Source organism: Oncorhynchus mykiss, chromosome 19 (assembly GCF_013265735.2).
Source record: "Oncorhynchus mykiss isolate Arlee chromosome 19, USDA_OmykA_1.1, whole genome shotgun sequence".
Classification (NCBI taxonomy): domain Eukaryota; kingdom Metazoa; phylum Chordata; class Actinopteri; order Salmoniformes; family Salmonidae; genus Oncorhynchus; species Oncorhynchus mykiss.
The window spans coordinates 38,820,924-38,836,494 of record NC_048583.1 but is presented as its reverse complement, the minus strand read 5'-3'; the positions used below and the strand labels follow the sequence as shown (position 1 = coordinate 38,836,494).

Sequence of the window (15,571 nt, the reverse complement as noted above, 5' to 3'; positions counted from 1 at the left end):
TCACAGGACAGAGTAAAAGGTCAGATGTTACAAACAAGCTGCAACAGCATCGATAAGCGATTCAGCACCACTAAAGTGGACAGCGAAGGAATCGGCATTCGGGAGCTCAGCCCCACAGGACAGTGGACAGCGACCATCTCATGTGCAGCCATTCTAGCCTTGGTGCCGGTCTCTTTGTTTTTATTTTATTTTATGGAACCTTTATTTAACCAGGTAGGCCAGTTGAGAACAAGTTCTCATTTACAACTGCGACCTGGCCAAGATAAAGCAAAGCAGTGCAACACAAACAACAACACAGAATTACACATGGAATAAACAAACGTACAGTCAATAACACTATAGAAAATATATATATACAGTGTGTGCAAATGAGGTAAGATTAGGGAGGTAAGGCAATAAATAGGCCGAAGTGGTGAAATACGCTGTATTACGGGCATTTGTGCTCTTTTGCCAACTCTTTATGGAATTGCATTGCCAAAAATGAGTGACAAGGAGTTGGTATTTGTATTTATTATGGATCCCCATTAGCTGCTTCCATGGCAGCAGCTACTCTTCCCGGGGTCAAGAAAAAACGAAGGCAGTAATATACCTTATAATACAATTTGTAAATACATTTTACAACAGATTTCACAATACATTAAGTGTGTGCCCACCGGCCACTACTCTACTACAACACACAATCCAGGTGTACATGTCTACAGTGTGTATGTTATGTGTGTGTTTGTACCTGTGTGTGTGACTCCAGCCACCCGCCCATGTTCCCACACCAAAACTTATGAAAAGTCTGCCTCACAGAACATTTCTCACTAGATATGCCTCCATTGGACAGTAGCCAACTTTTTATTTTTATTTTTTATTTTTATGCATCCAGTCTTTATCAGTGCAAGTCAATCATTAACCAGATCAATAATGCTAATATGCCACAACTCCTGTAATATTCATCAGATATTTAACCTGTGGAATTTGATGTATAAGAACCAAATTCCCACTTTGTAACTAAAAATTACTGTAGTTTTCTCTGCCAACCCCATTAGATGTGAGTGAATACCTATTATACGCTTGTGTGAATGTTTTTGCATGTCCCACTCCCACTAAGTCACTCTTGGGGGGTGGGGTCACGGCCAGGGATCAGCCATTATTGATGGCGACCCTGGAGCATTTAAGGTTAAGTGTCTTTCCCAAGGACACATTGACAGATTTTTCACTAGTCGGCTCGGGGATTCGAACCAGCGACGTATCAGGAAATAGGACAAATGTAAACACCCACCTAATTATTATTTGTATTATTATTATGATCATAATAGGTGCTGCCTAGGCAGGGGAGAATGAAATGCTAGTCACATTAGTATGCAGACGCACTCCAGAAGTTCTCAATGCAGTAACATGATGGAACTGCATGTCACCATGGCAATGCCCCCATTAGCATTCCAAACTGCTCTGAATCGTCTGGCTGGCTAACATCAGAGACTGTCTCCCTCTGCCAAACAAAGCAACTGATGTACATGTACTTCTTCACTAGGCCCCCTGGGCATGGACAAAGAAAAGGGGAGGGGGTCCAAGCCCCACCCATCCTCTTAAAATGTCAGCCGGCATGTTATACATTTCCTTTTCTGTTTTAGAACTACTATACAGTAATTTCCTGTTGAAAAGCCTATCTCGTTTGAAATGGTTCTGACACCAATGGTCCAAGGTGATGTCTGTCTCTAACAAAATACAATCCATCCCAATAGAAGTCTAATTTCCTTGGAGGATGACATTGAAGGAGAGGCCATGGTAAATAAAAGGCTGAAGGAGTTCACTGAAGATAGACGAAGAGTAGGCAACATGACCCTGCATGGCTGTCTTAGGGGTGACTAACCACTTCTCTTCCCACTCAGCAGTCAAGGTGATGCCTCTCTGTTGGATGGATTACTTTTCACCTCTCACCTGTCTTATCTTATGAAATGATCCTAATGATAATCCACACACACAATCTAGACTCAAAGGGGACCTTCACTTAGTTTTAACATCAAAGCCTCTGTTCGGAGACCTATCCTCTGTTGCTAGGCAACTGTATCAACACCTTGTTCATGCCTGACTGGCGTGCATTTAAAGGGGAATCTCACATCTCCTGGTTTGTCTTCACTGTTTCCTCCTCTTTTTCTCTCTTTACCAGAGCTGTGTCTTTCTGCGTACCCATTAGGAGACCTGTAAGAGAAGACCTCATTCAAATGTAATCACAAGCTTGCTCTATCAGGTTAGCCAAGCCTCTCATGCTAACACCAACGCAGTTCAATTCCATTCCTTCTCATTCCCAGGGTAAATCTTTCCACAGCTTAGAAAAGTAATCATAATAATGTTTTAAAAAATAATAATAAAAGTGAGAACAGACAGAGAACAGTTGGAATTCTAAAGTGGCTGAAAGCTAAGTATTTGAGAAGACCCTGAATAAGTCTGAAGCAGTTCCTAATGCCAGTCTCCGAAGAGGAAAGATTATTTCAGAACAAACACCTTGACTTCTATTTTGAAGGGGCAAGAAGTAGATGAGTGATGAAGGTTAACAGTAAGAGAGAAGGAGAAGAATTGTCTTTGTTCACATTATGAACTTCTCCAGGGCCTAATTAACATGCATCAAAATGAGTAGACTCTGCAGTGACCTTGGCCTACAAATGAATCACATACTGACTATAGATGCAGCTTCTGAATGCATTAGCAGTAATCACACAACAAGGCAAGTATATGTTGGTTCCCAAAATGAACTGTCTGTTTGGTTTCACACACTTTACATAAAAAATAAGAGTAGCCCAAAAGAGTAGGCAGGAGGTACCTAAAACAGAAAAACTGCACTGAGCTCTCTTTGAAGCCAAGGTTACTCATCTTTGGATCTTCTGGCAAAGGAGTCTATTGATTATGTTTGGCGGGATCTGTCGGGTCTGTGTACAAAGAGAGCTAAGGCAGAATTGTGTTCGGTATGTGGTCTGTGCTCACGTATTCACGTATTGTCTGGGTTGGCACTGTGATTGGGATCTCATGTGGTCTCACGTGGCATCAACTTAGTTAAAGGAAATCTGTGCATAAACAGTGAAATGTAACTAACTTTATTGGAGAAGTAAGTTCACCTTAACCTCCCCCCCAAAATAAAGAAAATGATGATGAAAAAATACATCAGTCTCATTTCATGCTCACTAATATACAGGTATAGTCAATCAATCAATCAATCAATAAAATGTATTTATAAAGCCCTTCTTACATCAGCTGATGTCACAAAGTGCTGTACAGAAACCCAGTCTAAAACCCCAAACAGCAGGCAATGTAGGTGTAGAAGCACGGAAGAAGAAACTTTATTCTTACATTATTGCACAGAGGAAGAAAGTGCAAAGAAGCACACAGAAACCGTACACTCACCTGGATGTTTAGTTCTTAATTACAAAACCAGATGACTCTCAGCCATCCATTATTTGGAGTATTTCATCCCTGATTTACATCAAGCTGATAGGACAAGCCCCTACTAAACCAGCACGCGTTTGACTTTTTCTAAGCCATTGTGTATTTTCAGTCTGATACACCAATGATTTTGAGCTCGCATAGTGGGAAGATGAAGACAAGCTCCCTTGACATCTGCAGACAGACACAGGCCAACTGGTTAAGGGGGCACAGTGGGTTGCGGGAGCGGAGATAAGAGTTCTGATGACACGCGACAGCTCTGCCCGCTGGCGATTGGCCTCATAGATCCAGCTTAAAAGAGATCAGGGAAGAGAGATTGTGCTGCTCCTGATGGCCAGGGGGCTAAGTGTGTGTGTGTGTTGACAAATGTAACAGAGCCAAAGAATGGGTGTGTATCAGTGTGTGTCTGTGTACAGTATCTTTTCTTACATGTCCTCATGCTTTGGGGTACCTTCAAACAAAAACATGGTGGTGGGGAGAAATGATTCCGTGAAACGCTGTTCTACGTTTTCAATTGAACTTTTCTGATGGATAGTGCAACACAACCCTAGGCCCTGCCCCAACGCATTGTTCCCATTGAAAAACATTGAGTTGTTCAGTTTTATGCATCAGTTTGTCTGGTTTGAAGGCATCTTTAGTTTATCCGTGTGCATGGGAAAGTGTCCGAGAATTTGTGGAATTTAGACTAGAGAATAGAGAATAAAATAATATAACCCTACTATCTTCTATCACCCTGGTTTATAGAGGGCCTACATTATATTCAGGTTCAACAACCTCATCAAGCACCACTTTACCTTCCAATGCAATTATAGGCTACAAGAGGACCGTACAGTTAATCTGAACAGGTCTTTAACGCAACATTCAAATTGTTGCTAATTTATGGCTAGTGTCTAGGTCTATATGGGTTTCTAGGGAGGTTAATCTTAGTGGAGTTTGCAGTCGACACATTAAAAAGCAGACAAACACAGAAACAGATAAATAGAGAGACAATTTGAGGATTAAGGGCGAGCAGAAAGGAAGAAGCACACAGTGAGGTAATTCTGCTGACAGACAGTGCACTGCTTGCTGTTTTCTTTTATAGCACTATACTGTACAGTCTGCTCTGATATCGATTGTGCCCATTTCAGCAACACTAGGTATTCAGCGGTGTTGGGGTATCAGCAGTGTAAGGATTTCAGCAGTGTTATAATTTTAGCAGCGCTGGGATTTGGTTGCTAGATGTCCTGCTGCTGACAGTCATGTGTTGGCTCTGGAAGTTCTGAGGCTGTCTAAGGGAGGTGTGTGTGTGTGTGTGTGTGTGTGTGTGTGTGTGTGTGTGTGTGTGTGTGTGTGTGTGTGTGTGTGTGTGTGTGTGTGTGTGTGTGTGTGTGTGTGTGTGTGTGTGTGTGTGGTTACACATCCCTTTAATTTGAGCATTTGGGGGTTTGTACAGTATGAAATATCTGCTATATGAATTGATGTGTTGGTGTTGACAGTAAGGGAAACTATTGTTTACTTCATTTAGATCTGTGATTCAGCCACTACACCCAGGCTTGAAGCACCAAGCCAGTAATAATCCGGGACAGGCAAGGGCAGAAGTCAGGTTGGTAACACCCCCTTTCAGGCAATTTAAAATAAAAGTCTAACAGTAATTCAGCCATTTTTGTGAAATATTTTCCTGCTTCATATATTTACTGGCATAAATGTGACATTTTCAATCCTTAGGCATTATGTCACTCTCATGGCAGTGTTATGTTGGTTGTGTGTATGGCTTCCTCAAGTCAAGTGAAAAAGAAATACTGTCTGTTTAACTGAAGCTGGTAGGTTGACGGAGGATGTCTGCACATCATCCTGTTATGTGATTCATCAGCTGGACGCTTTGGGCTACTGTGTGAGTACGCTGACTAAACCCTTAATAGGGCAGCTCAATTCTTGACCATTCATTAAGAGTCTCTTCCAACATCAGGGTGCATGCCTTCAGGATGTCGTAAGGTTCTGTATCATATCTATTTGAAATTTTACGGTTGTTAAACCTCTGCAATCTGTAACCTAAAGTAATAGGATAGGGTATCTACAAGATTTGTTGAAGCTCATGATAAGTATTTTTCATCAGACAGTTTGCAATGTCAAACTGAAATGCCATTAATATGGTAATTCATGGGAATCTGCAAGAAAAACATGTTCAGTTCAAGAGGACACCTTCGAATGGGAGTGAAATCCGATTGTGTGCTGAAAGTTTTGAGAGTATAACTCTTTCTGTGATTTTGACAATATCACCATGGAAAAGCATGAGAATAATAAGAATTCTAGACTTACAGTAAAATGTTAAAATGCATTCATTGGAAAAATACATGACTTTATGATTGTATTGTGTGTGGTATATCATCATAAAGTAAATGTAATGTTTTGTGCCACATTTTTTTATATTCCAAATGGGTGTACAACACAGTAACAAATCCCACTAAACTACATATTTACTTACAATAGAAAATGCAATGGCATGGTACCCACTGCTAAAATAGAAAGAGAAACAGTGATGTGACCAAGAAAAATATCTCACAATGTGATTATATGATCGAGTTGAGTCAAAGAGAAACGAACAGAGACAACCTTGTCCATATGAACTGATTTGTGAACTTTTATTACAATTTGTATTTTAAGCATGCTTATTAACTATTTATGAACTAATTATACAATTCAGGAACCATTTATTATGAGGACATGTAATCATATATACATAATGAATAACAGCTTTATATTGTGCATTAGCTTCAATGTTAACAATTTATGTAATACTGTTTATAAGCAGTTTATAAGCAGACCTTTAAACAAAGTGTTACCTGTTGGACTTGATATGACTACATTAGAAGCACTTACAGTTTGGTCCAAAATGATTGACACCCTTGATAACGATGAATGCCGGTATAAAATAATAATTCAAATATTGAGCTATGTTGTATGCAAAAAAAATTGGTAATCTTATTCATTTATTTACAATTAATCAGAGAAACAGATTTTGGTTAACAACTGATATAACTGTTTTTCTCTCAAAAAGGTAAGGGTCAAAATTATTGACACCCCTGTTTTCAAAACCTTTCAATACCTCACCTTGGGAGGATAACGGCACTGAGACTTAGATTCCTCCATACAGAATCTTTCCAGATCCTTGATATCCTTCATCGACACTTATGGACTGCCCTCTTCAATTCAAACCACAGAATCTCAATGGGTTTCAAGTCAGGAGACTGAAATAGTCATTGCAAAATAATGTCTTTGTGGCCAATTAACAATTTATTTGTGGATTTGGTTTGTGCTTATTGTCTTGGTTATCATCCACTTGCGGCCAAGTTTCAGCCTCCTGGCAGAGGCAACCAGGTTTTTACTAAAATGTCTGGGGAACAATTAAGTACCTTACTGTGATTAAAAAACATTTAAATGGCCAAAAATAAACAAAAATAGCTTCTTAGCAAAGAACAATTTCTCAACTAAGAATTTTGAATGGACGGTCTGGGAGTGGTCTGAGTGGGAAGGGAAAAACGGAAATTGAAATGTTATTAGCAGAGAGGTTTGGAACTCTATTTCTTACTGATCTATTCACACATTTACCGTATGGTGATGTCACCATGGAAGGCCAAAACTCCATCCCACAAAAACTGTCAGAAATTTTAGGTGACCTTTTGAAACAGCTCATACACTAAAAGGACATTATCATAATTTTCTCAATTTCCCAGTATTACTCCAACCTCATAGAGTGGAAATATAAGACACAGAAAAATGTCCCCCCAAATGCATGTAAATGCCTGGAGTTCGCTAAATGGCATTGGCACTTGGATTGGAACCAGTGCTTTGGTCAGATGACATGAAAATAGAGCTCTTTGGCCCCATACCTACTGTAAAATATGGTGGTGGATCTTTGCTTGTCCTGGGGGCCATTTAAGCATATAACATGCATACAATATAGCTCAATTTTTAAATGATTTATTTTATAGTTGTTTTTTCTCCTCTTTATCAATGGTGTCAATCATTTCCAACTCCACTGTATGCATCTGGGTCCTTTGATCTGCATCAGAGAAAAAAAGCTACATTGCATATAAAATGGTGACAACAGGAAATCACATACTTGAGTCATAACTCTATGATAGATAAGTGATATTAAATATTGGCATACAGTACATTCCTGCAAACCTTACTCACACTGTCTATTCACTGTCCTCTGTCACAGTGTCTTTGAGTCTACGATAGGAAGTGATCCTTCATCCATCCCTGAACTTATGGTGAGTCTAGCTGTGTACTGCCGGAACCTGCAGGATCAACACTCATTTGTGTAGATCTGTGTTCACTGTGTGATTGAAAAAATGGTGCAACATGACTGTACGGTCTTTAATTCCAACTTATGAATTTGATCCGATTAAATCGTAAGATATGAAGAGCATGATATAGGTTAATAATGGAACAAAAACAGGAAATTGTTGTCTGTGCTTTCTTATACTGGAGTCTTCAATACAGGGTTATAACTAGGAGTTGGTAACTATTTTTTTGTGTTGAATTAATTATGGCAGTTGGTTTCTTGGAGGTTCAAATATAAGTTAGAGAAAGCACCAGTGGTTTCTTTATTTATGTAACGATAAGATCCTTACATCACTATAAACAAACAATCGTTAAATGTTAACCTCTTTACAAGTATAATCTCTCAAACAAATTACAATTCAACTAGAAGTTAGTAATCATTTACCTGGGTATCTCCTCGTAATGAATGCGCCTACAAAAGAAAGCAACCATATTGACTCCAGTGCATGCCACGGCTCCATGTAACCAAACTCACACACATAAAAGCACACAGATCATCAGTCCTGGGTCAGCTGTGTAAAGTGAATCCTGTCACCTTGCAAAGTGAATATTTTGTATTCATTTGGACGGGACCATGTCCTTTATGACTGGTTCTCTGTTCAGGTAGGTGGCCCAGTAGACCAGGTTAAAACCACTGAAGAGCACAGGGAACATAATCCGGGACATACGGTCGATTTTGCTGACGCTGTTGAAGGTCTTCTTGTTCTGCTCGGGCTTGACCTCTGGCTTGGCCTTGTTGGGGTCAGAGGTGGCACTCTTGGAGATGGTGGGCATACCGCCTTGGTCCTTGATGATGTTTGGAGCGTAGTTTGCCACGGCAACAGCGTAGGCATTGTTCTTCTTCGTGACGGATGCCTCCTTCTTCTGTTGTAGGAGAGAAATAAAATACACATTAGAGATTGGTTGTAATACAATGAGAGACACTACAAGCCAGAGGTAATACTACTATGAAAGCTAACTGATCCTTCAAGTGTTTGATTATTACTAGATCATTGCATCTGTTTTCTCAATACCTCTCACACAGCTAAAAGCTCAGCTCAAGGCACAATACCCAGACACCATAATGTGTTTGAAATTATTCTTCTGATTTGAAAATGGAGCATCTGTTGTACAGTAGCTATTTCACAGTAATTATGATTCTGCCTGTAACCATCTATGATGTATTACCAAAAAAAAGTGTATAATCTGCTAAATTGCCTGTTAAGCCTTATGGAGTTTCATTTCAATATCAATTTGGATTGAAATGAACAGTAACCTTGAGGTCCTTACGGAGTGTGAATCTCTTTGAGGTCTCATGACCATTCTAATTGGCCTCACTTATCAAATCTGTATTATGGCAGGATATGTCTAACGTTTCAACCAGTTCAGTTATTAATAGTTAAGCTGAAGTAAAAGCACACCCATCACTGTCGCTGTCACATACATTCCTCTGAGTATGTGAGTTGTGGGAAGAAAGTGTAATTATCAAAAAATGTGGCAAAGAAATTAACTTTATATCCTGAATACAAAGTGTTATGTTTGGGGCAAATCCAACACTACACTAAGTACCACTCTTCATTTTTTATGGGTATGCCTGCATCATGTTATGGGTATGCTTGTCATCGGCAAAGACTAGGGAGTTTAATAGGGGGGAAACGGAATAGAGCTAAGCATAGGCAAAATCCTAGAGGAAAATCTGGTGCAATCTGCTTTCCAACAGACACTGGGAGATTAATTCACCTTTCAGCAGATCAATAACCTAAAACACAAGGCCAAATTTACACTGGAGTTGCCTACCAAGATGACATTGAATGTTCCTGAACTGCCGAGTTACAGTTGACTTAAATCGGCTTGAACATCAATAATTGAAAATGGCTATCTAGCAATAATCAACAACCAACTTGATGTGGCTTGAATAATTTTTATGCAAATATTGAATAATATGCTAATACTGTACAATTCAGCTGTGCAAAGCTCTTAGAAACTTACCCAGAAAGACTCACAGCCATAATCACTGCCAAAGGTGATTCTAATTGTCACGTTCTGACCTTTATTTCCTTTGTTTTGTCATTATTTAGTATGGTCAGGGCGTGAGTTGGGGTGGGCAGTCTGTTTGTTTTTCTATGTTTTGGGTATTTCTATGTTTCGGCCTAGTATGGTTCTCAATCAGAGGCAGGTGTCATTAGTTGTCTGATTGAGAATCATACTTAGGTAGCCTGGGTTTCACTGTGTGTTTGTGGGTGATTGTTCCTGTCTCCGTGTTTGCACCAGATAGTGCTGTTTTAGGTTCACACGTTTCTTGTTTTTGTTAGTCTGTTTATGTGAAGTGCTTTATTAAAGAACCATGAATAGAAACCACGCTGCGTTTTGGTCCGCCTCTCCTTCACCTCAAGAAAACTGTACTGACTCAGGGGTGTGAATACTTATGTAAATTACATATTTCTGTATGAAATGTTCAATACATTTGCAAAAATGTCTAAAAACATGTTTTCACTTTGTCATTATTGGGTACTGTGTGTAGATCGGTGAGAAAAAAAAAATCTATTTAATCCCATTTTGAATTCAGGCTGTAACAACAAAATGTGGAATAAGTCAAGGGGTGTGAATACTTTCTGAAGGCACTGTAACTGTATCAACCATGTCCTACTTGAGAGATCACAGATCATTTGTGCGTTTCACCTCTGCTTTTGAACACCAACATGCTGCTCCTCATCTCATTTTATCTTCCTTTCTTTCATCCCTCCCTCTCTTTTAATAAGGTACCGCTTCAGATGCAATATCTCAACATGGATATTCAGGCAAACACTGAGTATTAGAGAGCCTGGCTTGCTTTGAATATAATATATGTATTTATATGCATCATAGGTAGGTCTTTGCATTTCCTTTACATTTATCTCTGCAATGCTATGGGGCTGTAGAATCTGTACATTAACCGAATGTATGACATTGTTCAGATTTGTATTTGTCTTGACAGCCGTTGTTCACTTGTTCTGCACATACCTCTTATAGCATTACTGAATGAAAACTGCTATTAGTGAGTACAGTACCATGATAAAGATGCAGTGTTAACTCAAATGCAGGATTGCATGTGACATTCAATTTAATGAACAGCAATATAGGACTGTCAGTGGTCAGTGGGGTTGCCCTGGTTACCTTGACGTTGACCACACTTTTGCCGTCCCAGGCCCAGCCTCTTTTAGTGAAGTAGTTGACTGTAGCAAACTCGATGAGGGCAGAGAACACAAAGGCGTAGCATACTGCGATGAACCAATCCATGGCCGTGGCGTAGGCCACCTTCGGCAGAGAGTTACGGGCACTGATACTGAGAGTCGTCATAGTGAGCACAGTGGTCACACCTGTGTCATCACAATAAGAGAAACATGATCACCATCTAAATCAAAAATGTTGACAATTCATTTCAATGATTAATACTAGTAATTCCATCTGCAGTAAGTGAAGAGTACTGTAGTTTTTTCCTTGTTCACTTGTATTTCCATGTGTAACAGAAAATGGTATTTCCATCCACAATGACAATCGATTATTCATGTGGATGATTCTCTGGTAGGCTAAGTATTCCCACATGTAGTGGCAAACACCTCTATGTGTGTTGAATGAAGCATTCTTTCAAGATGTAACTACTGTGGCTGCTGTTACTGTGAAAACCTGGGGAAAACTCCTCACGCACGAGCATTACAAAGCAAATGCCCATCCCCATACCATGCACAAAAATTAGGGCTGTCAAATTAATACAATAATTTAATAGAGTTAATGGCCCTAAAGAAAGCTTTTTCCACAAATAAAAACTGTGCATTGAGTTGCAGGCATACTCTGCATTGATTGGGGACAGAAACACAAAATTAGACGGTTTTAATTTCATTTTCACAGTAAACACAAGTCACTAACATACAGCTTATTAACACTCCCGATGGTTAAGTAAGCCTACTCCATCTTATCAATATTCTTGAAGTGACACACACACAAACACAGCTTTAAGTACTGTTAAGGCTTCAAACATTCTAAATGAGTGTGACTATAGGAAAAAAGAGCGGGCTCTATGGATACAAAGTACAAAGAGCTTTTAAACTTGTCTAACAATGTTATGAAAGCACTGTTACCATCTGTACTGTTCAGATAACTTTACACCCATAGGCCTATACACTCTCCCGCCTACACCCTCCTCTCGCTCTTGCCGGGCAAGTACATTTTGCATGGCTCAGTGCCCGGGGTGAGCGGAGTTTGAACATTTTAGGCCATTCCGTTGGTCCTTCAGAAATCTCCATTCACCCAGGAAACGGGCCAGGCAAATCGAACTCCCACTTAATCCCGTTCTCATACACATCCTCACTTACACACACACAATCATAAACACCCCACTCTTGAATATGCAGCCTACCTTTAAAGCATCTCTTTGAGTAGCCTATTCCTTTTTGTGATGTATTGATGTCTCTACCTTCTTGCCCTTTGTGCTGTTGTCTGTGCCCAATAATGTTTGCACAATGTTTTGTGCTGCTACCATGTTGTGATGCTGCCATGTTGTTGTCATCATGTTGAAGTCATGTTGTGTTGCTACCATGCTGTGTTGTTTTCTTAGGTCTCTCTTTATGTTATGTTGTGGTGTCTCTTGTCATGATGTGTGTTTTGTCCTAAAAAAAAAGGTTTTATCCAAGTCCCCGTTCCCGCAGGAAGCCTTTTGCCTTTTGGTTGGCCGTCATTGTAAATAAGAATACCTGGTTAAATAATGTTTAAATAAAAAATTAAATGTCAATTCTTCCTGTGGTCAAGTAACATAACTAGCTAGCTAAATATATTTTGTTATCAAACCCCCAAAAATAGTGGCTGGCAAGTGGCCCGTGACTTGCGCACAAATCTGCGGCAGAAAGAAAAACAGCTCTGGTAATATTGGGCATCATTTTTAAATGATTTTGGCTAGAGGCACAAGGTCTTCTGAGATGTAAAGGGGTTTCATGTTAAGGCGCAAGCATTGACTAGGTCATGTCTAGATGGGGTACAATTTGTCAAAAGTAGTTTTTAGATAACCCTACGTTATTTACCCTGCTGCATAAATTCTCCAAAACCTAATATGACAAGTCAATTTTGACAAAATATGTGTCCCTTCTAGAAACACCCATTGATCGTAGCTGTGTTAAGTGTTGTGTTTTGCGCTTAAAAAGGGTCCCTGCGGAAACATGTGCACTTACGCCTTGATTTCCAATGGACCGCTGTGTTTGCCTTGCAGCATTGCATTGAAGAGGCAGTTGCAGTTCGTTCTGTGTGGTGCATACGTTGGATTTATCGAATGTGAACTGCATGTGTAGACGGCTTGATAGAAATGGTAGCAGAAGTTGAATGTTGATCTTATGTTTCACACATATCTTGATGATGCTGCGTACCATTTTGCGCAAAGACGAAGTTGGTGTGATCGATGCGTTAAGATGCTGTGCAGTGAAGATATAAAGATGTGATTAATGGCGTCCCAAAAATGTACGCCGATAAACATGTCACGAGTTAAACGCGTTATTAACGCGTTTACTTTGACAGTCCTAACAAAAATAGTCTTTATATAACAGTCCCGATATATAGATAAATATCTGGAAAAATATGTTTTACTGTTCAATTATCTCAAGTCAAAGGTGAGCTGTTGTCATGACCTTTTATGATGTCTTGCACATCATTTCTATGATGTGTTTAAGGCATTTCGGCAGTGCAGTTCAAGTAAAGTATTACCAACAAGCTGATATGAAGTACTCGGCATGGTGCATAAAGACTATCAGGTGCTGGAGGACATGCGGGAATCCCACCCTATCAAACCACTCCAATGCTTTGAGAGGATAATGTGTTTTCCTTTTGATGATGCATCACTCCAGACCTGTACTCCTACATACACGGGAATACACACAGAAATAACAAAGACATCCACCATATTTCCTCCGCTTCCTTGAGTTTCCTCGTAAATGATCAATAGGTGTCTCTCCCCCTCAAGTCCCTGCTCTATGAATTCAGTCAAAGCAAATACAAAGCATCTTCCTGTCTCTTTATTAATTGCCTGGCCTCATCATTTTCAGAGAGAAAAAATACACTTTGATTACTGCATTGCAGGTGAAGGTGAGAGGATAAACAAGTCTGGAAAACATGTTTTCCATTGACAATCTACACATTGTCATTGTGTACTCTAAACATGCAGACACAGGCATGTAAATAGACAACGAGTTATCATTTCTTCCTTCAAACCTCTGACTAAGATGACATTGACATTGAAATAATGGGTGTATTTTCCCCACATGGCTGCTGATGGATAGGTTTTTGTGGCTTTTTTTCATTGCATTTGAGGAAACATGAAACTACATCAAACATACCGCAGGCTAAAAGGGTAAAATAACAATCCCCCGATTGCGAGGATAAAACGCCTTGTGGGGATATGCTTTGGAGGCTTGAAGTGGTGACTACATAAATAATTTAACCAGAACACCACCACAGAGCAAGATCTCATAGAACTGAGACAACAAGGAACACAGTTCTAAAAGGAATACTTTTCCTTAGATGGCCTTTGCTGAAAATCTGCATTATAGCGCGATTTATTTCCGATTGAGCCAATATATGCACCGTTTACCGTAAATGCAGTCTCCGCGAACACGAGAACAATGCCTTTACATTTCAATTGCACTACAGCGCAGATCTTCAGTGCTATGGATTGAATCAAGCCCTTAATGTTACAGTGTACTTGTGAGATATTTGTTAGGAGTTTGTCGATCATTGTTTATGTAACTCATTCCTAGCTACCACAGTGTTACAAGTTACAGTGTGCCTTTAAAGAGCAACTGAAGGCAATAAATAAGTTCTCTGGTAGAAAACGGCCAATGTGGCATCGATATTAGTCAGAAACAATTATTGTAGTGTCAAAATGTACTACAAAGTGTAAATAGGATCATTTTCGTCATGAAGTCTCATCCAAAACGGAGATTTGCGAGATAATTACAAAAAAAATTGTTTGTCACAGAATGAAGGGTACCGTAACAGTTTTCCTTGGGTTGGATTTATTTCAATCCTGCCCACATGCCCACAGCTGGCAGCACCCAAGAAATCATCAATTCGGAGCGCAGCTGCACGGGACCCGATCGTAATGCCCATGGTCCATTTGGTTAGACATTCGATATCCCTATGGGGCTAGTTAGGGACCATCAGTAAAAGTACATTAGACAATCTTTTAAATGTCAATAGCTCCAAATTTCCATGACTTAAACTCAAACCAACTATACATTTTATAAATTAATATGCAAATATTGAAAGCATTTAATGAGACAACTAAAGATATGCAACCTGAACATATTGCGTAATTTATTGACGGTCCCTAACTAGCCACAGAGCTAGGCTATTCAAAGTCAAATCAACTTTCACATGGTCGCACACCAGCCGGCTGAAGCTAATTGGTGAAAGAAGTTGGTTAGCTTGCTAGCTAGTCTAGCCTATTTCCAGACAAGACCTGGTTAGGTTATCTGGAAGGGTGAATGACTAACTGTGTACTGTTTTGGCAGAGCGAATGTACCATCGCTTCCCACGTTCGAACACACAAAAGAGACACCCACATCAAAGCACGCCTCGTTATCACTGGCATTTCATAATGAGGATAATTGAAACCGAGGCTAGATCAGGAGGTTCAGAGCCCCTTTCAAGCATATTCATAACAACTTCATGAAACCTGTTCACTCTTTCAGTGTAGAATGTGCCAAATCCCAATGAAAAAAAGGAGCAGTCGCCACAGTTCTTTGGCCCTTCTAGAAAGCTGGATTTAACAGCTATTATCTGAATATGAAATGTTTAATAACCTTGCATGAATAGCTAGACCAGG

At 39.7% G+C, this 15,571-nt stretch overlaps 1 protein-coding gene across 1 annotated transcript in view; it reads right to left on the bottom strand.

The window, feature by feature from the left end:
- Window positions 1-5,997: 5,997 nt before the first annotated feature.
- LOC110497788 (gamma-aminobutyric acid receptor subunit alpha-2) overlaps window positions 5,998-15,571 on the bottom strand; it is a 40,275-nt gene continuing 30,701 nt past the window's right edge. The window contains exons 9-10 of the mRNA XM_021574152.2: window positions 10,882-11,084; window positions 5,998-8,613 (exon numbers count right to left, since the gene is read on the bottom strand). Of these exons, the coding sequence (XP_021429827.1) occupies window positions 8,308-8,613; window positions 10,882-11,084 (509 nt within the window). The 3' untranslated portion in view covers window positions 5,998-8,307. The remainder of the gene's footprint in view (window positions 8,614-10,881; window positions 11,085-15,571) is intronic.